At 38.6% G+C, this 26,440-nt stretch overlaps 5 protein-coding genes across 5 annotated transcripts; 1 reads left to right on the top strand and 4 right to left on the bottom strand.

Moving 5' to 3' along the window:
- Positions 1-50: 50 nt before the first annotated feature.
- LOC113742748 (protein MANNAN SYNTHESIS-RELATED 2-like) lies at positions 51-4,275 on the bottom strand. Its single transcript, XM_027270689.2, has 6 exons — positions 3,754-4,275; positions 3,067-3,211; positions 2,833-2,903; positions 2,240-2,325; positions 878-1,457; positions 51-684 (listed from the first exon to the last, which is right to left on the bottom strand). The coding sequence occupies exons 1-6, from the start codon at positions 3,853-3,855 to the stop codon at positions 406-408; spliced, it is 1,263 nt and encodes a 420-aa protein (XP_027126490.1). The 5' UTR covers positions 3,856-4,275; the 3' UTR covers positions 51-405.
- A 3,649-nt stretch (positions 4,276-7,924) lies between these two features.
- Positions 7,925-14,343, bottom strand: LOC113742901 (26S rRNA (cytosine-C(5))-methyltransferase NOP2B-like). The gene is made up of 17 exons (XM_027270917.2): positions 14,114-14,343; positions 13,407-13,709; positions 13,147-13,307; positions 12,944-13,007; positions 12,712-12,845; positions 12,522-12,605; positions 12,350-12,424; positions 12,178-12,249; positions 12,028-12,101; positions 11,532-11,584; positions 10,632-10,741; positions 10,329-10,397; positions 10,131-10,205; positions 9,344-9,436; positions 9,185-9,264; positions 9,006-9,105; positions 7,925-8,565 (listed from the first exon to the last, which is right to left on the bottom strand). The coding sequence occupies exons 2-17, from the start codon at positions 13,681-13,683 to the stop codon at positions 8,302-8,304; spliced, it is 1,785 nt and encodes a 594-aa protein (XP_027126718.2). The 5' UTR covers positions 13,684-13,709; positions 14,114-14,343; the 3' UTR covers positions 7,925-8,301.
- A 1,162-nt stretch (positions 14,344-15,505) lies between these two features.
- LOC113741873 (exocyst complex component EXO70A1) lies at positions 15,506-17,530 on the top strand. Its single transcript, XM_072046769.1, has one exon. The coding sequence runs from the start codon at positions 15,506-15,508 to the stop codon at positions 17,528-17,530; it is 2,025 nt and encodes a 674-aa protein (XP_071902870.1).
- An 801-nt stretch (positions 17,531-18,331) lies between these two features.
- LOC113740565 (glutamyl-tRNA reductase-binding protein, chloroplastic) lies at positions 18,332-21,918 on the bottom strand. The gene is made up of 5 exons (XM_027268110.2): positions 21,298-21,918; positions 21,076-21,156; positions 19,775-19,879; positions 19,418-19,567; positions 18,332-18,866 (listed from the first exon to the last, which is right to left on the bottom strand). Exons 1-5 carry the CDS (start codon positions 21,778-21,780, stop codon positions 18,630-18,632), a joined length of 1,056 nt encoding a protein of 351 aa, XP_027123911.1. The 5' UTR covers positions 21,781-21,918; the 3' UTR covers positions 18,332-18,629.
- Positions 21,919-22,735: 817 nt separating this feature from the next.
- Positions 22,736-25,630, bottom strand: LOC113743035 (uncharacterized). Its single transcript, XM_027271092.2, has 7 exons — positions 24,949-25,630; positions 24,741-24,803; positions 24,311-24,450; positions 23,962-23,999; positions 23,823-23,865; positions 23,282-23,446; positions 22,736-23,165 (listed from the first exon to the last, which is right to left on the bottom strand). Exons 1-7 carry the CDS (start codon positions 25,341-25,343, stop codon positions 22,999-23,001), a joined length of 1,011 nt encoding a protein of 336 aa, XP_027126893.1. The 5' UTR covers positions 25,344-25,630; the 3' UTR covers positions 22,736-22,998.
- Between the last annotated feature and the right edge of the window lie 810 nt (positions 25,631-26,440).

Here is a 26,440-nt window from a genome sequence, read left to right on the forward strand (position 1 = left end):
CTTTTGATGCCCTTCGATTCGAACCTTTTTTCCCCTGTAGAACCCACGAATTTACCAGAAGGAGAAGGAAGATCCATTTACATATTTTAGCAGGCGTCAGAAAACGTACTACATATTAGTTCATCCGCAGCGAACCAATTCTTATCAAAATGGTTTTTGCATATGTATTCTACACAAATTTGGTTTCAAAATGTCCTGCAGTCGCAGATGCCAAATGACCTCGCAACACAAATACACAGCACTGACTATTTAATACCATATAATGTGTATCTTCCGAAAGTATACATTCTAAATCCAACTTGTTGGTCTGCTGCTTGCAAAGAAAATTTCAATCACCAAAAGCACACGTGATCAGAAGAAACCTCCGTGGCACCTGAAATCTCTATTCATCTTCTTAATTGAGAGCTAGCAGAAACACGAATAAGCAAAGTGGTTCCTTTTTGTAACGTAATGGGACATAAAATCCCCAGAAGAGGCAGAGGAACCAGGAATTTTTGCCGGAACAAGTATCTGAGTCCTGCCAGAAGCAATTCTCTGACCAGCCACATTGGCATAGAACAGGCCGGAGATGGCTGGTACAAATACATCACTTTCAGTGGAAATGTAGAAGTCAATAACCTTCTCGAGTTCTGAAGCCTCGGAGTCAAGGAACTTTTCCTTTTTATCTGCAGGCATTATGCCTTCCTGCAGGGGAAAACAAAGCATTCATAAAACATTCAGTCAGTATAACTATACATACAAATTAGTACTCAAGTGTCCTGTTCTGAAGAGCAAGAGGGGTCTGATGGGGTATGATAGACCAGCATTACTGATTATAAGGATTATTTCCCAAAATGATCTTTGAACTGACAATATCAGTTAGACGGAAGGGAAGAACCTTTGTGTAAGTTTTTGGGAAGAAATCCTTCAGAGCATCAAGGCTGCTGTCCCATCTGGATTGAGTAAGATATAGTGTAGTATCTTTGTCGAACCCAATCTTTCTCAAAAATAATGCTACCTCTTGAGGACCATAACAGCTCTTCGATCTAGAGGTACCACTTCCTTGACACCCCTTTTTCTCTAGTATATCAACCCTCAAGTCTACTGCAATGAACCGTCCACTTGTCTTCCGGCCCAGAGTCCTTAGGCGTTCAATCATCGAGTCAACTACTTCACGCACTGCAGGCTGCAGATTTAGAGATCCAAACATTGCCATGCATGCAACCGAATCAATTTTGCTGGTTTCTTCAGTCTTCCTCATATTGACTGAGGGGAAGTATGTAGCTAGCCTTATGTTTCCCTTGGTCCTGAAAACCGGTTCAATGTTTTCTGCTATAAATTCCTCAGTAACTAGATTGGGGACCTTCACCACAGCAAGGTTTCGTGTTGATATTTTGGAGGGTTGATGCTTTGCTATTTTCAGCACCCCATCCAAGCTCTTGACCAACTTCTCAACATCATATATTTCTTCAAAGTTCCTGAAGGAAGCAGCATAACTTATTGCAGTTTACATCATTGTAGCTGACTACAACAGAGAAAAGTTCAACATTTTACGAATATTACCAATAAAATATAATTTCCCAATCCAATAGTCAGAACAATTGAAGATATATATCGTTCATATTAATTAAATCTGAGAATAAAATTGAAGGTTAATAATGCACGAGTCAATTAGAATAATGCACAAGTCAATTAGAACTGATTCAAAATATAACACTGGGTTTTGCAGTCATCTTCAGACTTCAAACTAACATTTCCTCGAGAGAATTTCTAACATCCATGCCCACAGTAAGAGCCATAGGCATTCCCAAGCATCTTCAGCACGACAAAATGGAAAACCAAAGTCAGTATAAGAGACTTGCAAAGAGAGAGAGAAGAAGCAAAACTACAAGAGAAATTCAATTCTGATTCATTCAGATGAGAAACTTGTCAGTCATCGACTGGTTTAGCTGTTTTTGCCAGTGAGAATTCAATAAATGTTTTGTTCATTCAAATTACACATAACTCATGCTAATCCATATGGGGAACTTTTGCTTATTGAAGAGAAATAAATGCAACACCCCCAATATACAATCAAACAGAAAAGAAAATTACCAAGTAAGACAAGAAAGAAAATACCAGAGTGAAAGGGTAGCAGACAGTTCAACCTTGTTACCAAGCCATTCTAATTGCATTTCTACTAGGCACTAGCAGAACCACTGGCTTAGTTTTATATTGCGCAGGAGTGAAAAGATGACAAACATGCTATAACAGAACTAACCATTTATCACCAGGCTTGCTTCCCCTAATGTCTGGGAGGACAAGAGTTGCCCGTAGGTACCTTGCCACCTTTACTGCGTCAGTTATCTGATAAATGCAACCACCAAAGCAACAACTGAATGTTAATGGAGAAGGTCAAAGGCCTCCAAGAAATGCAAAACGAAAAAATATATATTCCAGATTTCTAACCAATTTTTGCGAGTAAGATAAGTGAATTTGAGATTACATCACGCGAGCTTCTTATTAAAGCACTAAACAATGAGGTTGTGACAAGAAGGGCGTATTATACATGAGGTGACATCTGGATATGCTGTGAACATGAGAGGGGGGGCGTGCATGCATCAGCAGAGATAAGAAAGTGACCAGGGCAGAAGAAATAGTTCGTTTATCCTCACTTATTTGCTCTAAGCATAACTAAGCGCTATAGAATTCATATACATTCTCTGGCAAAGCTTGGGCAAAAATGGGCAAGCACCAGAAAAGCAACGGAACGGAGTGATAGACTAAAGAAGAAGGCAGATGCTGTTAGTACGGGTAATTTACAAATGCTAATCCGTCATTTTGAGGTTAGTTAAGCAAAGGAGAAGAGGCTACCTGCGAGACATGATATTCAGGGCCATTAGTGAAGGAGAATGTAACAAACCCTTGCGATTGCTCTACTTCCTCTGTTCATGAATCAGAGAGACATAATACAGGAGGGAGAAAGTCAGAAGAACATGTACTACAGGAAGCAGCAACAAAGATCTCAAAAGTGTCTGAAACTAGAAAAACGAAAGCTTTGAGGTCATCGACTTTGCGAGAATGCAGGCTACAATAAAGTAAACTGACCCAGAACAGGCTTAGTCCAGCAGGGCTTGAGGGTGGAGCCATCCTTCTTCCAAGGTGCATCAGCTCCCCCATCAGGAAGAGTAACGAGGCTCTGCTCAGAAGCCTTGGTGCTGTCGTGGAGAGAGGGGATTTCGGAGTCATTCACCTTCAGTCAACAGGTAAGACAAACAAAAATGAACAGGAGTAAGTAGCGGAAAAGGAGACATGTAACAAAACGATTCATTAGTTCAAGTAGATCAATGCTGAAACTTGAGAGAGAGAGAGATAGATGGACTGCACATTGTTCAGATTTACAAACACCGAAATCTCTCTGTGTTACTGACAAACGGACAGAGAGAGAAGATTAAAGATAAGTAAGCCGAGAGAGGTAGAGTAAAAGAAGAGAGAGGTAGAGGCAGTGAAGCATGGGAAACAGGAAAGGGGATCGCAGAGAAGGAAAAATGAGGTGAAAAAAATTCCAAGATTTGATGGTTTTTCATAGCAATGGGGAGCGGAAGAAGAAGTGGGGATGAAAAGAAGGAGCGTTTAGGAGCCATGAAGCTAGCGGCATCATCATATCTAATTAGCTATCATCAAGCAGTAGAAGTAGAAGCTTGTGAGGTAGAATAGCAGAGAACAAGAAGTAGTTGAACCCAATATATATATATATATATATACACACACAAAAGAAGAAGAAGAAAGAATTACTTGAAGAGACTCGAAATGGTCGCGCTTGATCATGTTTCCAAGCATGACAAACATGGTGACAGTTAGCACTCCTGCAACCACTTGACGAGGATCCACCGCCATTTCGGACAGAGCCCAGATCTCCTCTCTCTCTATCTATATCTATTACTATATCTCGAGGAGGAGGAGGAGGAGGTGGAGTAGTAGACAAGAGGGAGGGAGGGAGGGAGGGAGGTAGTAGATAGCGTGGTGGCCTGCGTGGGAAGAAATATGGCAGATTTTGGGGTGGGTTTCTTGTTGTTTTTGCTGTTGGGTCAGCCCTGTCCTGTCCTGTGCTTGGCTATATACTAGGACTCTACGAGTAGTACTACTATTATTATATAGTCAGTATTATTATTGTTTTTGTTTGCTTATAAAAAGAAAGAAAGAAATGACCATTTATTTACCTACGTCTTCGCTAATTGTTTTCAGACCGCCGCTTGAATTGCAAATTTCTCATTTCTCAGATGATTGATGATTGATGATGATGTTGGTTTGGTTTGGTGGGCTTTCTTTCTTTAGTAAGTACTGCAAGTACTTCGCCCGCTATATAAGAAGAATTCATGAACTTGGAGTCACCTTAACAACCGAATACCGAACAGATATATATATATAGTATGATGATATGATGAAGATTCATATATACAACAATTTTATAGTAGCCGTAGTAGCAGCAGTAAGTTTTTTTTCCTAAAAAAAAAGAGAGGAATGCAGAAGAAAGAAGAGGATGTTACTCCATATAACAAGACTGGGCTTCTAAAAAAAAAGTTCGAGTAAGTAAAGTAAAAGAGGTAGACTGCAGTCGTAGTCCTACATTTGCATTGGTTTGATGGGTGCATTTGCATTGTGGGGTTGTTATGAGAGCTGAGGAGCACCGACACTTGGTGGGTTTGGGAGTGGGGCAACCATTGATCCATCGCCTAAATCTACTTATTATACAAGAGTACTATATAAGAAAGGGTCGAACTTTATTACTTTGTTTCATTGCTCGTTACGTGCCTTGTTAATAATTTGATTCTTAATAATTTGACAAGTGATTTGCTAATAGTTCTTGCACATTGTTGTTCTTGGCCTATCGTTCATGCAGGATCAAACAAGTCTGGCCTTATGTTTATGGTGTTCATCGATCAATAATCGAAAATTCGATAAAAAAAAGTTTTGATAATTTGGGAATTGATTTTTTTAAGTCCAATATCCGATTCCCGTCCAAATCTTGGTTTGATAAATTGGATTGGAAAATCAGTAGCAAGTTAAAATATTTTAATTTGCTCTAAAAAAATTGTTATAACAAAATAATAATATCCCATATGTTTTTCAAAAAAAATTAATCGACTTACTCAAACAAATATGAAATGCAAAAAAAAAAAAAAAAAAAGGGTTCATAACCCTAAGTTCTAACTCATAATCTCAATTCTTAAACAATATTGAAATAAATAAGAATTTCAAACTTAATTGTTAAGCTAAACTCCAATTAAAATTTTATCTCCAAATATAGTTATAGTTAGTTTAGCTAATGACTAATTAATAGTTAGTGATAGAATTAAGATTTACTCTGGTATTTAGTAATATACTGTACATAAGTGGGCTTATATTCTGCTTTTGTCTTCCATTGATTTCATGCATTTCCACTTAAAATTTTAAGTGGGCATGGGCTGTAGCCTGAAGTCTGCTAGTCTTTATACTAATAAATGCTTTCCCTCCCTCACTCACTCGTTGCCACTTGCCACTGCCCATCTCTCTCTTTTGGTTTTTTTTTTTTTTTTTTTTTTTATCTTTTCCTTTCTTTCTTTCTTTTTCCCCTTTTCTTTTTATGGTAGACCAATCAATTCAATGCTACAAAAGTGACGACAAACTCTGCTCTCTCTTTCTTTTTTTTTCTTTAAGCCTCTTTATGAAATTTTTTTTTGTTTAAGAAAAAATCACTACATGCTTTGCTCTTGTATTCCTCCTCCTATACAGTATACAATAGCAGTACTAGTAGTAGACGAGTAGTAAGTAAGTACCAGCAGAGAGTGACAGTGTATGTAAAGAAGGAAAGCTGACGTACTACAAATGAGACGAATGAATGAATGGTACGTAGCAGAGAAATACTCACTACTTTACGGAGAGGCGCATTGGCATATACTCAGTACGGTACTTACGCAAAAAGCGGACAAGAATCTATCTAATAAATAAATAAATGGAGAGCAAAAGTAGTATATAGTATAGTATAGGAGACAAATGGAAAACGACCAAACAAAAACATATTTGAAATTTATTAGTACACTAAATAAATAAATAATACCAGCGGACTTACCCAACCCAGATGTGTTAGTTGAATGATATGAGACGAGGAGGAGCAAGAAGCAAGGCGTCAATTAAGGAAGAAAAACCATCCAATTCCATCCTCACCGCTCACCTCTCATCTCATCACGTTCCTCCCTCAAGACAAGAGAGAATCACGGCGCAGAAGAGAAGCAAGACACAGACCACGACAACTTACCACCTTCATCATTCATTTACCTGCCAAACCTAATCTTATCCGCCTACTTTTTTTCTTTTAAAAAAAAATTTCTCAGGGAATCTTCTTCCCTTTCCTTTTATTAAACCTTCTTTTTTTAAAAAAAAAATCTACCAACAATCACTACCAGTAAACTAATAAATATGATAGACCAACTCCCTCTAAAGGAGTGAGTTGGCCACCACATTAATTGTGGGATGAGAGGTTTAATAAAATTTCCCATCAATGCGCCTTTATATGAAAATTGTTCTAAATTCATACGAGTGTGTGGTGCACCCATCTAATTCAATGGTGGTTCAGTTTCCGTCAAGTTCTCTCGACTCAATTCAAATCATTCCACTTTAGAGTAGGTTCTCTCCAGTAGGAATAAGAGTATATTAAACTACTAGATTAGATGTGCCATTATGACAAACAATAAAAACTAATAAATATGCATGGTAATGAATGCACCATGCTATGATGCAACTATACCTGGCAATTGGACGGGTTGATGTTGGGTTTTCATTTAAATGGATTACACCCAATCCGCCTAATATTAGGTTGGATTAATTTTGGGTTGGGTTATCTCAAACCCATGACCCAAATATGACCCAATATATTAAATAATAGATTTTGATACATAAACTCTCTCAAATATATTTTCACATACAAAAAAAAAAATCACACACATAAATACATTTTCACATAGATAGATATATTTTCACACACTAAAACACTCACAGATACAAACACACACTCACTTTTTAAGTTCTTTGAAATACGTTATTTTTACACATACAAACACACTAATATACTTTCACAAATACACACACATACTAACTGTTTAAACTATTTGGATCCAATCACACTTTAAAGAAAGTTATAAACTGAAATTTTGACCCAAAAAATAAACACAAAAGAATCATGCACGATAACACATCTGAGCCGTTGTAAAATGGAGAAATTAGAAATAAACACAAAATGAATCATGTTGCATCCTAAAAGATAACTTCCGAATTTGCATCTGAAAATTATTCTGAATATATCATAAGTAGAATTTGGCATTTGATCCTCCGTTCAACATTTTTGTGTTATACTCCATATTACGCCATATATCCTTCACGATTAGTTGGCCATTCCTATGATCCTTATTATGGGTGTCACCTAATTCATAGTTTAACATGAAATATAATTCTAGTAAAAGTTTAACGAAGAATGCCAAGACTTAAATTATTCTCCTCTTATTCAAGAAAAACTTTAATCCGCTTGAGAGTCAAATTTGATGCTAACCAGAAATCTGGGTAGTAATATTTATAATTTGCACAAACTAGAGAAGACAATAGTATAAAAACAAGTTTTACATCTGTAACATCTCTGTCAAATGAAAGTGGAAGTTGGGTAATGGGTACCCAACACAAATACCCAATCCGCCCAAAATATATTTGAATTTTTATTACCCAACCCAAAATTGACCCAACACCCAAATTACTCAATCCACCCTCTGAAATTAGTGAGTGGGTTGGGTGGATTGTTGAGTTTTGAACATAATTGCCAGGTATAAATGCAGCTACTGATGCGGTGCTACTTAAAAAGAGTCATCCATCAAATTCCGGCATCCAATCCCCCGACCAGACCAATAGTTGAAAAGTTATCTCCATCAGAAACAGCCAGCCGTTCATTAATTAAAGATATATAATAAAAACTTTGGAATTTGCTTCACCAAAATTCAAGCTGCTAAAACTCAGCTCAGCACAAATAGTTAGGTTACCAATTGAGTCGAATTGGATGGATGGTTTTCGCCCAAAAAATTTAAAAAAAAAATGACACAGACGAGACGTTGCCTAAATGTATGCCTGCAACAACCCCAACCAAAAAAAAAAAAAAAAAAAAAAAAATAAAATCGTTTCAGGCTCATATTTGCTGCACATTTTGGGATTCCGAACCCAAACATACAAAAATACTGATCCATAGCTGTACACATTTTGCTAGGCCCCGACCTGTATAACTCAGATATACGTCCGTAGCTCCCCGTGAGGCCTATGCCCCGCCTTTTATTTACTTGTGCGGTGCCCTTCCTTTCCAACATACCTTCTTCCCTTCTTCCTCTTTTTAGAGGCGTATTGGTCCTTTCCTTTTCCATCTCTAGCAAAATGAATCGGTCGGCTCCTATTCTCTTTTGCAGCCCCAAATTCCTCGCGAAGCACATTAGGAACATTATTCTGGCAGCTGCCTTTGATCTGCTCAGTATCTTGGCCCACTTCCCTTCTGGGCCCACTGTCTGTTGGTGTTGGTATGGCATTGCTAATTTTCTTCAACTGGAAGAAAAAGCAAAGGAAAAAACGAAAAACAAAAGGAAAGAAGATGTAGGCAAATTTGGTCAGAACTATATTCAAGACAAGGGGTGCAAAACTGTGTAGGTGCAAGACAGACATGGCAAATTTAAGCAAACATGCTACTTTCATTTTTCTTCTTTTGGTTTCTTTGGCAGGTGGTGGGGACTGGGGAAGCATTGGTAGTGCACAGTTAAGTCAGTATTACAGCATCCTATTGATTTTAAAACGTGCAAATTTTACTACTAAAACTAACATACAAATGTTTTCCCCATTAAAATTGATCGCAAAAATCTTTCCTCGCCAGAGACGCCCAAACAGTGATTGAAATCCTGTGTGAGGGAAAAATGCTACTTTTTGTGTTTCAAATCATGCACGGACCAGATCTTTTAAAATCAGAATTACCAGCCAGTCACTAAACATACCTTCGCCACAAAGAATCCATCCATGTTATGAACGTGGGGATAGAAGCGTCTTGTCTTCTCCAGTGAGATGTCAAACCGGTGTTCTCTAAAACGAATAAACCTACATTAAGGAAGAACATCCACTGTTATTTCATGCGCAAAGACATGCTGATCCACATAACTGGGAATATTAACAATACCCTGGACGGCCAAAGTCAAGACCGCATGGCACAAGCTTAACACTTCTCTTTTTGAGCGCATAGTCTATGACTGCTTCATTCTGTAAAAGCCCAAATGTTAAGAAGCAACAACAAATGGATGGCGTGCATACTGGATATTCAGAAGCATGAATCACTAACCTCGGCAACCATAATTGAGCATGTTGAATAAACAATATATCCTCCTGATTTTGAGTTGGCATCTACCATGTCAATTGCTGCAAGAATTAATTGCTGAGAAGGAAAGCACAAGTTAAACGAAGCACATTCTATGTAGCAAATCAAACTGAATCATAGTCTCGAATAAAACATTTCAAGCAGATTCTACACCAGGTAAGACATCTGAAAAAGCTAGAGCAGCAAAACATAGTCCAAATTATTGCACAATTAAAAAGGCAAACCAGGTTGCTTAACCTCCTCGTAGAACAGCTGGTTATATATTCAACCCATAAACATTTATGATTCAACCCGACTTCCTTCAGCTGGTTATAAGCCCAAGCACTCTCCATTTTTTTATCTTGACTAGTATAATTTTTTTTTATGACAACTAAGATTTAACTGCAGGAAATACACGTGATTGATAGAAGGCACGTGCACCTCCCAATATAGATAAACAGACAATTGCAATTATTAGGCCAAAAAAGAAATCTAAACCCTATGATATTTCTATTACTGGGATCCACATGCGACAGGTTCTGTTGTCTATCGAAGGCACCTGAAATTACAAGAGCGACCGCAATATCCTTAGTTCTTCTATCAACTCAAAAGACGACATTCTTACACTGCTTAGTCCCAAAGTTTTCTCATGACCAATACTCTGATGCTCACAAGTTTACCAAGTTTCCAATAACAGCTTATAGGCAACATCAGATTATACCTAAATAGAGGAATCTATTTCTTTATAAGGTATTGACATCGTCAGAAGTACCTTCTGTAAATGGGCAGAATTCTGTATATCAAGAGCAGTTTTTGAGGTTTTGACGCTCTCATCTTTAGATATTACCTGCGCATATAATTAAAAGCATCTAGTTATATCAGGCATTGGAAACAGAAAAAAAAGGGGGAGGGGGGGAGATTGGGGGAAGAAACCAATTATGGAAATAACCTGTGAACCCTAATCACATACCCCAGTACCGCTACAAGGAGCATCCAACAACACCCTATCCACAGTGTTTTGACCCAGAAACTTGGGCAGCTGAAAATCAAATTTAAAATCAAAAGGCCATTAAACGATTGGCACAAACATAAACTATTCCCAAAAAGAATAGGAAAGAATGATTGGTCTTCATGATGATACTTGCTCATAGTCACATTACATGCGCACTAGTAATTACTAAAAGATTTCTCCTCATCCAGAATAACAAATAAATAATACTAAAGGTCCACAGTTAGCAGCACAAATGAGTATGCCATAAAAAAGGATCCTAACCTCCCTCCCATCATAGTTACAAACAACAGCGTTTGTCACTCCCATACGATGTATGTTTGCACTGAGTGATTTGAGCCTTGATGCCTTCATCTCATTTGCATAAATTATTCCTGTGTTTTAAGGAAGAGCACAGGTAAGGAAAATTAAACCAAAAGTTTACCAATTCTAGGGCAGCAAATATGAAAATACCAGGATAATTTTATTATAGCATATGCAACCATACAAACACACACATAGAGAGAACACAAGTAGAAAGCAAGTTTAGACATGGTCCGCCAGCACCACAATCTATAAAGTTAGACATTTGTTTGTCCTGCAACGGTTCCACCATTTTGGGGCTTCTTCAAAGCTCATAGGGAAGCTAAAAGAAAACAAGGAACAAGAGAAGGCCTTCCACAATAGCAGCAGCAAAACATTAAATGGAAGATTATTCAAGTCTCACATGCCATTCAGCAGCGGAATGCTTTAGAGACAATAGCAACATAATCAATACCCATCATGTCTCGTACTTCTTTACCCCAAAAACCAATCAAGGAAATACTAATCCAAAATGCCCAAAGAATTCACTCATTTAAGTTGTTGCACCATTGCATAAGCTAAGCAACTACTATTTGCTTGCATGCTTAATACATTGCAGTTCTTAAATTCTGAAAAGCAGCTGGTCATCAAAAAATGTTTTCCCAATGTTAACAACAATAGTGCAAAACTATGCAAGAATACAAGGACAGGGAAGGCGTATGTCTGGGTAGAAAAGGTTATAATTATCTGAACAAGCATCACATGTGAAGATGTAAGGTTTTGGCATGGCAACCAAAAAGTGTTGTCCTGTCAAGTCACCAAAATAAACACCAAAGGAAGACTTAAAACAGCATTGGCCATAAATCAATAAATCAAACATACCACTATTTTTCATTAGCGCAGCAATATATGTTGTTTTACCACCAGGGGCAGCCCTACAATAATTACAAAGAAGATTAAAAGAGATGCAAACACACTCAATGAAGTACATATAACAATTTAAAAAAAGGACTGATACCTAGGCAATTAATTTCACAGCTGGAAACATGCCAATGTGAGAATTTGAAAACAGTAAGTTACGGACATAGAGAATAAATGAGCCAAAAGGTCTGGAAGCAGGCAGGAGGAAGGAACAACCAGAATATGAAGATGGGTAAACACAATGGAGGCAAAGAAGGAAAGAGTACGGAAAAAGCAGCTCATGAGCACAGAATAGTTTTGCCAAGAAAAGAATTTTGGGAAGAAAATAGAAGCAGCTCATAAGTACAGAATAGTTTGCCAAGAATTTTGGGAGGAAAAAAAAAGTAGCTTGTAAGGATTTCAAAACATAGAAAGAAAAAGCCAATAAATGATTCAGGAACAAGCTGTGGTTACTTACGCCATATCAACCACTCTTTCCTTCTCCTGAGGAGCAAGGGCCATCACAGGCAAAAAAGAACTTGCACCTTGTAGCTGTTAAGAAACTTACTGTTAGCAGCATGACCAGCCAAAAACAAAAAATCTTCAACAACAAGAGCACAGATCATACCATATAATGACCAGCCATGTATTCAGGAGTGGCACCGATCGGAACTTGAGAGTCATATACAACCAAGCCAACCTACAAATTCAGGAAATGTTTTACAATATTCTTTAAAGATCAGTACAGAAAAATAAAACCTTAAAAAGATCAGTCAGATGACACAAGCAAAAACTCTTACTTTTGACCATTTGCTCAAAGGATCTAAGTTGACACCCCTGTTCAATAGCACACCAGCCAAATCTCTCCTTCGTGTCTTTAGCCCAAGTATGTTTTAACAAGATGCAACACGTTAAATGGAGAAAACATGACTATGTAATAGGATTACAAGAAATCAAAAGGGTCATCCTCACTTTCAAAGTGTTTGCACGAAGACATATTGGCCGAGGCTTTTCAAAAGTTTCAATAAGTTCCATGAGTTCAACAACAGGAAAAATCTACAAAGAGAATGTAAATTACCATAAGTTTTAAGGGGTGAAAGAGGAGAAGAAAAACAAAAGGCAAAGGTATTGTGAAGTGCAAAAGTGACAGATGATAAATCACCTCCATCAAGGCTTCGATCAGAAATTCATTATATCCGTAATATGAACACAAATCCAACTTAAGTTGATGAGTATATTCTTTTCGTGTCACACCCTTAGGCCTCAGCTCCCCAAAATTTGAAAGCACACGAACAACTGAGTCATATTTAAGTAAAGGTAGAGAAGAATGAGTTTAGGAATAACCAAAAGGGAGAGAATACGGCAGAAAACTTATAAGCAGACATAAAACTCACTCTCTTTTATCCTCCTCTGAAGATTCGAGAGATCAGGGGGCCTATTGGCTTCTTCTTCGAGCTCCTAAAATAACAAATACAAAAAAAATATCATACTTAGCAAAGCCGTCTCAAGTAAAATAGAGTAGCTAACAAAGCAAAACTCCCGTCCCCCAAATCCCCAATCCAAACCAGGAAAAGACGAGAGAAGAAAGAAACTGGACCTCCTTGGAAGGCAATCTGAACTCATCAGATTGGTGTTTGATGTTAAGCTGCAATTCAGCTTCTGCTTCCTCCTCTTCCCTTGCTCTTCCTTCATCAATAGCCCTAGACTTCTTCTCGATGTCAGATTCATCTGAATCAGAATCTAAATCTGAAACCTCCTCTGCAACAGAAGACATGACGAAGTATTTGAAGACAACAGATGAAGGACAAAATATCAGGGGGAAACAATAGCAGACTAATGTATTGAGAAACAGGGCACCTGCTTCTCCTTCTGCATTAGCTTGCAGAATATCAAGAGCAAAAGGATCATCCCCAACAGAAGACATTTCAGAATCAGAACCAGAATCAAGGTCCTGTTGTTGATCATCATCAGAAGTTTCATATTCATCAACTTGTTCATCTGTTGCATCGGAATCACTAAGAAGATCCTCTATTGTTGATGGTTTGGCTGCAAAAAGTTCTTTCTTCTGCTTTTTATTAGGAGGAGGTTTTGTGGGGTTTTTCCCGGGCATATTTCCGAGCTTTGGCGCAGGCATTAAAGCTTAGGTGGAAGCAGCAAACACTGTGAAGATGACATTGCAAGTATATCAGTTCAGGAGGAGGGAGGAGGGGAGAAACCAATGACGTGATAAAAGAAAGAAAAAAACTTTTTTTTTTGGCAAACATGTGAGAGGGAAAGGGAGACAAAGCAGACGAGACGGAGTGGAGACTCAACAATGGTTCAAAGACTCGTCACCGGAACCTGGCTGGCCGTTCCACAGAATCAGTGGCAACTAGCTCAGCGAGTATTCGAAGCAAAAAAAAGGCAGCCCAATCGGTTTGTTTCAACCCAGGACCAAATCAAGAAAATTTCGGCTTTGCAAATGTCAATAAAAAAAGACCATGAAAGTGCCCCAACAGTATCGCCAAAGCATTAATAACAGAAATCCAACGGATAAAATCAATTAAAGAGAGGAATCCCCTTACCAATCTTTGGGCCAAACTTGTCTGCTCAAAGAACAGCAAGAGGAGACGGGCGCCTAGTGCTTCCTTAAGCAAGGAGAAGGTTATCACGGAGGGGAGGAGAGGCAGAAGGTTATCGCGGAGGGTGAAGGTGGGCGTTGGGCTGGAGTGAGTGGCAGGGTTTAAGGGTTTAGGCGTCTAGCCTCCTCCTTTAGGTTAGGGCTAACTTTTCCCAATGGATACCACCCCAAAAAAAAAAAAAAAAAAAAAAAAAAAAAAGAGTTTGGGAGTAATCGGGAATTATTCTTTCATTTCATTTTCAGGCCCCAAAAGTATGACATTATGTTTCTTCGTTTTACTTTTAGGCCCCAAAAGAGTATCGCAAGTTGATAAGTAGGTCCTTTTGTGGAAGCTTTTTTTTTTTTTTTTGTTTTGACGGAGTGGGTGTCCGAATCAATTCTTACGGGGCCCAACTAATCCACTCCGGTTCGGGAGAAGAGGCCCCATCCCCTGAACACCGATAATTTTTTTGAGTGGAGGAAGCTTCTCTTTTCAGTGGAGTAAAAAAAAAAAAATTTTTTTTTTTGAGGTCAGCATGTTTTCCTTTTTATTTTTCCAAAACAGTTAAAATTGGATTTGCTACCATAATCTGACATCTTGCCAATTGCCCAAGCAGCAAACCAAAATCATCTCTATTCGAAGGCAATTCAAGCCCGGATCGTCACCAGAAATTAATGTGGAATTGATATGTTGACTAGGAACTTTCATTCTTCTTTGGTTTGAGTTGATGTTGCCTTCACTCCTCAAAGGAAAAATGGCTTTTTTGCTACGCAAAGCATTTGTGTTTCTTTTCCGGATGTCTGAAGGAAGGGTTGTCAAGATTGAACCTTCTTCATAGTCTACAGTAGAGTAGAACAATTCAATTCAAGCAAAGAAAAAGCCTACGAATATATATTGTTTGTTTAGTCGCATAAAAATAGAGAGGAAAATAGTTCATTGATAATAATAATAATAATATATTTGCTGAGCCTGAGGCTACGTTTCTTAGGCGGTACGAGAAAACAAAAGATGGCCAATTAATGAGCATCGCACAGCACAGCATACGGAGTCATGGTCATGACACTCTGTCGGACTGATGACGGAAGGAAATCAACTTAGTTAATTGAAGAAACAGAAAGAATGGGCCACTGCTGCAGTTGGGTGGTTGTGGATTCTGAATATTCTTGCTTTGGCAGTCAAGTTTGGTTAGAAACTTGGCTTAGGGTTGAGAAAACCGGCAGTTACTGATCAAGACGACTTCCATGAATTTTCTTTCGCACCCGTCAGCTTATAATGGATGGCCAATCAATAATGTCTTATTCTACACTATATACAACCGTTTTGAGCTGCACGCCACTATTAAACTCTCATTCTGCCATGGCACAGCAAGAGCAGGACCTTGCCTCCGTTGCTGCTGCACGCGAAATTCTCAAGGAAAGCTTGGACAAATCATGGGATTTAGACTTCGCCATCAGAGAAACGGGCTCGAGATTAGACCAGAGCGAGCAGCGATTGGCATCACTCCGATCCGCCATTGGAAATGTGGCTTCTAAATGCGCTCTTTATGACGTCAGGGGCCATGTTGACCGTGCTCTTGGCCCTGCTGCTGCTGTTTTAAGGATCTTTGACGTTGTTCATGAGCTCGAGACTTCGCTCATCTCAGCCGATCCTTCTTCTGATTTGCGTAGTTATCTCATCAACGTTCAGCGGATGGAGGAAGCAGTCAAGCTCCTCAGAGATAGTTGCAAGTTGGTCACTCTTTGGCTAGAAGATGCAGTGCAGTTTCTTCAAGACAAAGGCATTGAAGGAGATTTGTACTTTCTTAAGTTCAAGAAATCCTTGATGATACTTCAACAGTTGCAGGAAGTTGAGGAAAATTTTGGTCTCAATGGAGGGCTTCTAATGGATGCTTTCAAGCAGCTTGAAAATGAATTCAGACGCCTTGTGACTGACAACAGCTTTCCTCCTCCCCGGCCCGACGAGCTAGAAGTGAGTCCAATTCCTCCTCCACTATCTTTCCCTGACTCTGACATAGAGAAGATGCAGACCATCATGGAGAGGTTAACTGCGAGCAATCGTCTTGACAGGTGCCTGTCCATCTACATCGAGGTTCGGACTTCAATAGTTACGACAGCATTACAGGCACTGGATCTTAGTTACCTTGAACTATCATTGTCTGAATTTGATAGTGTGCAAAACTTAGAAGGCTGCATAGACCAATGGGTTAAGCACCTGCAATTTGCCGTCAAATATCTATTTGAGATGGAATACAGGCTTTGCCATGAAGTCTTCCAAAAAGCTGGATCTGATGTCTGTATGGAATGCTTTGCAAAGATTGTTCTTCGATCCGGATTTCAGAATTTCATCAAGTTCGCCAACTCAATCACACGAAGTAAGAAGGAAGCGATCAAGCTTTTGAAGCTCTTGGACATCTTTGCAGCATTGGATGAGCTGAGACTAAATTTTAACAGACTCTTCAGTGGAAAATCCTGTTTTGATATTCAAACTCAGACCAGAGACCTCATTAAAGGAGTCGTTGATGGGGCTTGTGAACTTTTCTGGGAGCTTTCTATTCAAGTGGAGTCACAAAGGTCATACAATCCACCAAGTGATGGCAGCGTCCCAAGGCTGGTACGCTTTGTCATTGATTATTGCAATATACTGGTTGAGGATGAGTACAAGTCAATATTGCTGGAAGTTCTGGAGATACACTGCAGTTGGAATAATCTTGAATTTGAACAGGGACTTCTCTCAGGCCAGGTCCAACGCATACTTGAGGCACTTGAGCTCAACTTGCAAACTTGGGCAAAAGCGTTCGAGGACACCAATCTGTCCCACTTTTTCAGGATGAACAATTATTGGTATTTTTGCAAGAATGTTGAGGGAACAAAGCTTGGTGACCTCATGGGACACGATTGGTTGAGGGCTTATGAGGACGACATGGAGTACTATGCAGCAACATATGTCAGTGAGAGCTGGGGAAAACTTCCAGCACTAATAAGCGAGGAGGACTTGGTTTTGTTCCCAGGTGGAAGAGCAATCAATCATAATCTGGTACAAAAGAGAATTGAGGAATTCTGCAATGCTTTTGAAGACATGTATAAACAGCAATCCTACTGGGTGTTGTCTGATAGAGGGCTGAGACTGAGGACATGCCAGCTTATAATGCAGAGTGTTTTTCCTTCTTACAAAAGCTACATACAGAAATACATGCCCCTGATCGAATATGAAGAAGACACCAGTAAGTACGTGAAGTACACCCCTGCAATCTTGGAGAATATGATCAATTCTCTATTTCAGTCGAAAGTGGGGAAATATGGCAGCACCAAATGCACACATCTTGCCACTAAGATTAAGAATGCTGTCACAACTCACCTTCCCTCAACTCCTGCAGCTGCATGATCGTGTCAAGAGTTTGATGATCCTCGGCGACCAATTACTTCATCATATATAGAGTTAAGTCTATCCTACATAGTTATGCGTTACGGAGTTTCCAGGATGCATACAAAGTAAAGCAATATTGGGATCAAGCGAAGTTTTCACAGCACAATCTCCCCTTAACCTCTGACCGATTAGCTGAGGTGTTCTTGTTGCATATGATACAAACAACATGATATTCATCTATAACCTCAACCTGTATATGTATAGCTCATGTAAGACTAAAATTATTAAATTCCCTATCATGAGGTCCAGAATCTTGGGAAAAAAAAAGGGGTTGATGTACAGCAATGATGTTATATAGATATCAATTTCTGTGCTAAGCAAGCTAATATGAAGCGATATATATGGAAATCAGAAAGCCTTCTGATCAAAGTCAATGATGCATCTCGTTTCACCTTACTAGGTAGAAATAGCACTTTTATTGCACTTTCTCCTCAGCATTACCTGCCCTCCAGCAGTTGTTGACTGTCCTGCTAAAACTGGAATTTTGATTTATATTCTTAAAGAGAGTGCAGCAAGCCACTCACATCACGGGTTGAATTTGTTTGAACTATTTGGCTTCTAATCACCATTCAGTCAGTAATCAAGTTCAAAGCAAGAGAGACTTTGGTGTCTCTACGTTTACTTTTGTAGAACTCTAAACTACAGGTTGAATAAATAGAATTTTCCTCTGAGCTTTTGACAATAGAAAGCTGGGGGGTTGAACCGCTCAACCAAGATAGACAGACATTGCAAAATGACAACTAAAGAAGGCAAAGGCGGTAAAAGCAAGAGAACCTAATCTTGATGGCAACATATTGTTGTGAATATGACAACCATCCTATAACAAAATCTGCAAAGGAGAAGCAGATTTCAGGCTCTCTCACTCCGCAAGCGTGTAATCCAGTATCCAGTAAAGGAGTGTTTGTGTAGAAAAAGTTTCAAATATTTGCAGCCCCACCGTAAATAGTGGGGCAATAACATACAAAATTTGCTACCTGTAAAATGGAGCAAAAGATGAATCCATGCAGCAAAATTGCATAAGAAGTTAGTTAATCTTAGATCCCGAAGCTGTTTTTACTCAGCATCTGCTCGTAATCTTCTTCAGTTGTTTCACTCGCTTGAATTCTGGGACCTGGAAATTCTTTTCCACTTCCCAAGCAAGTTGAGACATACAATTGAACGCTGATTTTGCACCCTTCTCATCTGTTACTTCTCCAGGAAAAGGAATTCGGAATTCAAATACATCATTTTGAGTAGAAGTCACCCGCATGTCGAAGCCCAAGCGATCAACCCAAACCATCTTGGCATCCAACACCTGTACAAGAATCTTCATTTAGTTTACCTGAACCAATACTAACCAAAAAATCCAAGTGCTAGCAAAAATAATAGCCGAACTTAGTCGTCACTAAATGAAATGTACTCATAGCTGATAAATACTTCTAAAACCAAACATCAAGTTTATCCAATTTCTTATTGCCATAATTCCATTTTACAGTTCCAGCAGAACTGCCAAGAAACTTTTATGAATCATGCATTTTTAGCTCCCTCTTAGAAGCATATTTACAGATCAGCTTTTTGTCTAACATAGAAGAGTCCTTATGTTCTACAGAAAATCATGCAAGACAAGAAAATTAACACTAGTTTCTAAGAGTTTCACATGGAATGATGGAAATTTTCCAAATGGCATGATTAGTTTCCATCATATAGGATGAAATACAATGTGTAAACCATGGATAAGAGGAACCAGTAGAATGTATTGTTGGCTTCATGCATCTAACAGTCACTTCTAGCACAAAGATTTCAAACTAACACAAAATCAGTGACAAACAACAAATCAAGAGCTACAAGATTCTACAAGAACCAAACCTGGAAACCCAAGTCTGCATAGATGTTACAAAAGCGGTAGACATCTTCCATATTGTTAGCATTTATCTCATCCACAATCTTTTCTGCAAAACCTCGGAGTGGGTCGGGGTTTGCCAACTTATAATCTGCTGATGTGACCCACACACCATCCTAGAACAGCACATATCACAATTTGTTAATCTCTTTCACTGCACTATCCGTACTATAAGAAAGATTTTCCTTCTTGAAGAACAGTGCAAACTTGAAAACAATACCAATGTGGGAGAAAAAATACAAACATCAATGACACATGGCAGCAACAATGATCAAAAGAAAATGGTTTGATGAAAGCATACGAACAACCAACACCCAACATACCTCCCCAAAATCTTCCATGTGAAGTATACGTTCCACGGAAACAACATATAAAAGGCCTTCGTCAACTTCCTCACCAAAATTTTTTTTCCATAAAGAACGAAGCTTCTACAAAAGAGAGAATGGCAATCAAAATGACTTGAACTGAAAAGTATGCAACTAATTGTTTCCAGAAAACAGAAAACTCCAGTTTACTAACAAGCTTTTGCTCCATATTTAGAAATATAGACATAGTAGTTACAAAAATAGACCTTTTTCTGGCTAGAGGAGAAGACGAAATAGACTACCTCATTTCCCACTCAACAATGTGCCAACATAAAAGAGATTTCCTTCAGTTCTAGTACTCTGCGTATCTTATGTCTCTCAAAAAGTTCATGGTTCCTCTACTTCTTTGTCCAAACTATTTTTACTTGTTCAAGCATTGTCTCTTTATTTAATTTCTTCACTTCACATCATACGCATGTAATCATACAAAGTAGAATGAACATGTAGTTCCTTTATTATGATTTTGTTGCATTCTATTCCACTCCGAGAAGCATATAGAATCTTGACTATATTCCTCAGGCTTATCATAGAGTGGCAGGAAGAGATATTGTTCTAAGTTGATTAAGAAAGATGGCTACAAGTGCAAAATCTTTAGTTTCACTGTAGCCTTCTACGGTCAGGCGTCTTTGTCTATGTCACTCCGGTAATCTAGCATAAATAACAGAAAATTAATAAAGGAATAGCTTTCTCCCAAGATTCTCACAATTTATAGATAGGTTAGTCAATAAAGAACACCTTGGAAGGTACACAATGCCCTAGGCACTGCAACTTGTATATCTAACACACTTCACTATAGGCGGAGAGAGAAGTTGGATGAACAATTTGAAAACCCAAATTTCAATAGGATGCTGTTCATGGATATATTTTATATTTGAGTGCTTCTAGATGTCTTCAAAAGCTAGGATACAAGGCAAGGCCATGAATTTCTATGATTGTAGACTCGTACTGGCCAACTTATAGTTACCCAGCACAGCCTGCCACTAAATTACGTTGAATTCAAATAGCATTCTACATTTTGGTCCAATAAAATAAGTGCTCCACCCAAGGATCGAAAAAACAGGTGAAAACCAATCGATGTGGATCCATTAGCACTTAAAGAAGCTGCCATGTTGATGGTGGATTTGAACATCATGCGAAGAATCTGTCAGGCCATTAATGCTGTCCAATTTGCTAACACGATCGTGAAGGGAAAATTGGATTGGGCTGAAAAAGAAGGTCTGTGACACTAGGAAAATTGTGGCAAAGAAAAGAACTTTTACCTTGGAAGCCATTTGATCCTCTACCTTTTGAAGGTTCCCCAGTAGTGTGCACTGTGGAGTCCGCAACCGACACTGATCCAACTGGATTAAGGCCAATTTTTAGTTCTCAACAGAAACAGTTGAATAAAAACAACTTAGATAGATGGAGTAATAAATTAAAGATGCAAACTTGATCGATGTACGAGATAAAATATCGCGTATCATTATTCGGAAGAAGCAAACCTGAACATGGAGGCTAGAGCGCGTTCCGTTATTAGGAAGGAATGTTGGAACGGAGGTATCGAATTTCAAGCACAGGACTGGAGTGCCTTGAGAATCAACAGCAAAGCGAACACCAATTCCCAGAGGCCAACCACCATGCTCAGATTCTTGGGTGAGGGCAGAAAGAGTGCCCCGGGAGGCTAATTCCACAATGGTTCTGGACACTTCAGCTGGGAATGGCTTGTGATTATCGGTGGAGGTCAACTCCAAGTGGGAGCTTCCAGGTTGTGAGACCACAGAAACTGAGCATTTGGGAGGCACAACCGGAAATCTGGGACATGGGTTCCGAAGTTTTAGTTGAGTGAAAAACTGACTGCTGGGACTGGGTTTAGAAACAGAAAGTGAAGGTTTGGAAAAGTAGGCAGTCGTCGTCGTCGTCGTCGTCGTCGAGGGGAGAGCAGACGGTGGGAAGTGAGAGGTCAGGGATTGGATTTGGAGAAGCATTTGTTTTTTTTTTTTTTTTTTTCTCCCCTTTCTTTCTTTTTTTTTTCCCGGTAAAAGAACGACAGAAAGAAAGAAAAATAGTTTATTATTCCGGTGAACGCTCCGAATTACTAAATGGTCACTGATATTCCCCGGGGATGGGGTTTTTCTTTTTCTAATGGCTGTGAAAATGGAGAAAAGATAAGAGTGGACTCAGAAGCAGAGACCAGCTCCAACTTTGGCAACCGATAAGGGGTTTGCAAAGAAATAATAAAATCAAAATTCCCTTCTTTTATTAATTTAGCTTTTTTTTTTTTTAATAAATCCTTCTTCCCTTCTCTGTCTCTCTTGTGGATAAAATTCGTAAGGAATTGCGTTAAAACATTTGATCTAAATCTTTTTTGTTTGTACCAACAGTACTCTGAAAATCACAGATTATTATGCATTTCTGACACACAAAATCTTGAATGAAATTTACTTTCTTGTGAATGTAATCAAATTACATTCCCAAAACTTACACGCCTTAAACGCAAAAAAAGTCATGTTTGAATTGATATTTTTATGATTTTGTTTTTGTCAGAAAATATACTAGAACGATTTGATGTACGTGAAGTAAAAAGATAGTTGAAAAATATATTCACGAAAAACGTAAAAGTTTTTTTGATAGAAAATCACAGTCCAAAATATTTAAAGTCAATCTGGCAACATAACAAAGAGAAATTTAAAGATGAAATGGTGTGAGTATATATATAGATTTTTCTAGAATGGAATTTGTTTCATAACTTCTTCAATTGGGAAGAGTGAGTAAACTGGATGGGTAAATAACTTTAGAATCCAGACGAAAATTGAAACAGACAAGACTTCATTTGACTAATCATTGATGTAGGAGTAGGACAATATAATACTTAAAATCATTCGAGTTCACACAGTGAAGCAGGGATATCTATTGACAATTTCATGAAAATGTAGATCATGATGGCAAAAGAGATACTACTATATATTGAATCCGAAGCTCCTTACTCATTAACGAAGAATACGGGATAGGCCCCTCTCAAATTATCAAATTGCGATCCTGACTCATTTGACCAAAGCCAAAGGGCAAACAGAGATAATAAAAGAAAATGCCTTGTGGCAGCGGCAGTGGCCTTTTCATTCATTCTGCCACATTCTTGAAGAAGAATTAACAACAACATAACATTGGAGCGAAAGGAAAGAGAGAGGATGGAGTAGGAGAATATTTCACATGCCACCAGAATTGTCTTTAACCATTAAAATCTCTCCGCAAAGCTTTGTAGGAACTTGTTCCAGTGCTTCCCCTTCTTGCCAAGCCTGGCCAACCAATACTCCGGGTCCCAGATGACGGACATATACGACAACTTGATCGCAGAAAGGCCATGGATGTTTTGCTGAAATGTAGCATAAGAACAGCACCGGATATAAAAGTTGGTGTGGATTGAGAAATCAAAAGGTCGTACTTGTATCGATTTTGCCATATTGAGAATGCTATTACGAACGAACGAACCTGGCTTGGGGAAGCCCCGGGGATAATCAGAGAGATCCAACAGTCCGTCGCCGAATTCATATGCTAAATCACAAGGCTGCTCTGTCGACACTACTTCGTGGATTTCTCTGATCGTGAAATACAACGGGATAAAGGAACTTGAAATTCCCTCCAGAAGAGATCCCCCTAAAACGCCAGACATCATACTGCACTCGGTCAGCTATTGATACAATAAACTTGGTTGAAGCCGGCGTGGCATCAGGTCTTGAGACCATGTAACCAACATAAACGGAGCCTAATTCTCTGATTATGATAACAAGCTGATAAGAAAAAAAAAAATTGGCAGAGACGCCAGAGGTACAATTCTTAATGTGTTTGCTCGGAAAAAATATGAGAAGTATATAACTAGGAGGCTACCATCAGACAAACTTAATCCATCCATTTAAAATGTTCCTTGAGCCACTACGATTCAATTGAAGGAAATGAACAGAAAGGAAATGGACAGAAGCAAGGACAAAGGAGTTAACCAGAAACCGAAAATGTAAATACCATCTCAACATACCAATGAATCGTCCATATGTCCTTTCCTTGCTGTAAAACAATGCCTGGCAACGAAACCATAAATAAACAGTTAAATTTGGTCCAAGGAATACTAGTTCAGAGGCGGCATTGCCTAAAGAGAGACTTATAAAAGACTTGACCTTCTTCAAATATTTCATCCAGGCAATGGCAAGTGGCCCTGTACCAAAACAAGAAAAGATTCCCTTAAAACTTCCGCAATATCAGGTTGCAAAAGGTTGCCTACGACTTCTCTTGAACCTTATTTTACAGGAAGCAAAAAACAAACATGGGAGCACTTGAACCATCATTATACAGAGTCCACGGATGTTAAGCAAAGCTTTCAACAGTTAATTTGCTTCCACCGTAGAAGACATATTTGTCCATAACATGTTCTTAAATCAACTGAATCACAGCCTTGCTTCTTCATGCGTGCTAATAAGAAACAAGGCTTCCCTAAAGAAGATATATGAGGGGTGATTAGCAGGGTACCTCCACTTGTTCGGCAGTTCCAAAATTCAAGTGGCAATGCATGATCATCTGCATGAGAGAGCAGATTGGATGCGCTTTTCACAGCTAACTTGGGATCGTCATACCGCGTGCCTGCTATTTCCCATGCTCTTGATATGAGCCTGAAACATAGCACAGACTTAGAGAAGCAAGAGTTTTTATATGAATTCCACGCATAATAAAGTTCAGGTAAGGTTAGCAACACGAAGCAGCGAGGGAAGCAAATAAATTTAGCATGGATGAGCAGCAAACACTAAAACTTTTCACAAACGGAAGAAAAACACAAATGCGATTAACAAATTATTAGTAGTAAGGAAAGACATCCATCATAGATTGGCTTGCTTCAGTCAGGCAAGGTGCTTCCGAGAGTATACTTCTATTGATGATCTAATTAACAGAGAGATTGAGGTACCTGGGATTGAGCAAAGAAAGCAAACGACGCCGCCTTTCCTCTGGAATATCCTCAATTTTCTTCCTAACCAAAAGCAAACACTTGGAATTAAAACAGATGGACAAGCCAGTTTTTTTTTTTTTTTCTAACCAAAGAAAAAGACAAACAAGACATAAAATCCAACTGAGAAGTAGTTAGAGAGCAGCATTTTGTTTATGGTTGAAAGTACCAAAGATAAGAGGCGGGATTGAAAGAAGAGGGGTCCAAAGGAATGAGGTGTTTGGGAGGATCAAGAAATGAGACGATGTCCTGCTCGTCCAAGTATGATATTCTGCCATTCGGCAACAATTCGTAGGGTTTATCATCCCAGGGTGAGGAAGAAGATGAAGATGAGGAGGTGCAAGGCAACGATGTTGCATTTAGTAGTCGAGCAGAAGAAGAAGAAGCGGGGGAATGATGCAAAAAGTGGCGGCAGGGGTTAGAGGGGTGAGGTGGGAGCTGCTGCAGCTGAATCATGTGCTGAACAAATTGGGGGCGATAACTACGAGTGGTGGTAGTAGTAGTAGTAATTGGGATGTCGGTGGTGGTAAAGCCAAAGCAGCAGCAGCAGCGGGAGGAGGCCATCGTCCCTGCTCCTCCTAATAAGTAAGTAATTTGACGCTGCTGCTACTCCGATTCTTCGATTAATTACTACTAATAAAAGTAGGGCTGCAAACAAGAAAAGATGATCCCAACTTTTTTTGGGAAAAAAAAAAAGAAAAACTATACAGATTGATGATTAAAGGGTCATCCTAAATCCAGTTTATAAGTTTCAGGCTTGAGGATTTTTCCCATCTGTATTCTTTCCTTTTCATCTTTCACTTCTCGCGATAGATAAGGAGAAGCCGTCTTTATCAATTCCTTCATTTCTTAATTAAGCTAAGCCGATGCCAACTCATGAAATGAAAAAAAGGGTTTGTTTGAATGGTTTATTATTCGCATAATTTTACTTATTTGAATCATTAATGTATTTTTCAATTAGGTATTTATCTCACATACATTATATTATCATTATCATTATATTTTACTAGCAATTATGATGATTTCTTAAGCAATTGAATGGGATGTCATTTTTTCTGTTGCGGTTAGTTGATTATTAACTTTTTAGAAGTTGCCACAAAAATCAACATGAAAATTAAAGAATAGAGAGCATTCTATTAATTGTAGAGATAGGAGTTTAAGTTCGCAATATGTAATCTGTTTTCCTATGATGACAAGATATTTTGTCTAGTTAAATTAACTCAGGATATCAGCAATTGATTGTGGTACCTTGCTTAGTGATGAAGTTTTTGCCAATCTGGAGGGTAGGTTATAGATGGATTAATAAGCGATCGCAGCCCAGAGAAAGAGGTTGATCCAGCTAGGTATCAGAGTTTGTGAATTTTATCCAGAAGCATTTAAAGGAACGAGGAGTATATGAAGAGGAATAGAAAAGTATAGGAGTCACACCTGGTTTTTAGAATGGTTGTGGGATAATGAGATCTCCTAAATATGTGGTAAACAAATTATTACTTTTAGAATCTGATCTGAGTCATTTTGCTTCATAAGCAAAATTCAGTGCCTAAGTATACTACTTGCAAAATTCATGCTCTTAATACCAGATCATTTCCATCTCCTCTTGTACCAAAGGTTTTCAAACAGAGAGTATGTACTGAATTTATTCTCGGTGCCTTGTGAATAAA

This window comes from Coffea arabica, chromosome 4e, assembly GCF_036785885.1.
Source record: "Coffea arabica cultivar ET-39 chromosome 4e, Coffea Arabica ET-39 HiFi, whole genome shotgun sequence".
Classification (NCBI taxonomy): domain Eukaryota; kingdom Viridiplantae; phylum Streptophyta; class Magnoliopsida; order Gentianales; family Rubiaceae; genus Coffea; species Coffea arabica.

What these genes read in the sequence shown, in the direction of transcription:
- LOC113742748 (XM_027270689.2), bottom strand. Translation starts at nt 3,855, where the DNA reads ATGGCGGTGGATCCTCGTCAAGTGGTTGCAGGAGTGCTAACTGTCACC. An exon ending in CTGGACTAAGCCTGTTCTGG is followed by an intron (nt 2,904 to 3,066) that starts GTCAGTTTACTT and finishes ATTCATGAACAG; the next exon opens with AGGAAGTAGAGCAATCGCAA. An exon ending in CTGAATATCATGTCTCGCAG is followed by an intron (nt 2,326 to 2,832) that starts GTAGCCTCTTCT and finishes TGCATTTATCAG; the next exon opens with ATAACTGACGCAGTAAAGGT.
- LOC113742901 (XM_027270917.2), bottom strand. Translation starts at nt 13,683, where the DNA reads ATGCCTGCGCCAAAGCTCGGAAATATGCCCGGGAAAAACCCCACAAAA. An exon ending in GTAACTATGATGGGAGGGAG is followed by an intron (nt 10,398 to 10,631) that starts GTTAGGATCCTT and finishes TTTGATTTTCAG; the next exon opens with CTGCCCAAGTTTCTGGGTCA. An exon ending in GCTCAATTATGGTTGCCGAG is followed by an intron (nt 9,265 to 9,343) that starts GTTAGTGATTCA and finishes GGGCTTTTACAG; the next exon opens with AATGAAGCAGTCATAGACTA.
- LOC113741873 (XM_072046769.1), top strand. Translation starts at nt 15,506, where the DNA reads ATGGCACAGCAAGAGCAGGACCTTGCCTCCGTTGCTGCTGCACGCGAA.
- LOC113740565 (XM_027268110.2), bottom strand. Translation starts at nt 21,780, where the DNA reads ATGCTTCTCCAAATCCAATCCCTGACCTCTCACTTCCCACCGTCTGCT. An exon ending in GCTCTAGCCTCCATGTTCAG is followed by an intron (nt 21,157 to 21,297) that starts GTTTGCTTCTTC and finishes GCCTTAATCCAG; the next exon opens with TTGGATCAGTGTCGGTTGCG. An exon ending in AGGATCAAATGGCTTCCAAG is followed by an intron (nt 19,880 to 21,075) that starts GTAAAAGTTCTT and finishes TCTCTTTTGTAG; the next exon opens with AAGCTTCGTTCTTTATGGAA.
- LOC113743035 (XM_027271092.2), bottom strand. Translation starts at nt 25,343, where the DNA reads ATGGCCTCCTCCCGCTGCTGCTGCTGCTTTGGCTTTACCACCACCGAC. An exon ending in AATCCCGCCTCTTATCTTTG is followed by an intron (nt 24,804 to 24,948) that starts GTACTTTCAACC and finishes GCTTTTGGTTAG; the next exon opens with GAAGAAAATTGAGGATATTC. An exon ending in CTTTCTTTGCTCAATCCCAG is followed by an intron (nt 24,451 to 24,740) that starts GTACCTCAATCT and finishes GCTATGTTTCAG; the next exon opens with GCTCATATCAAGAGCATGGG.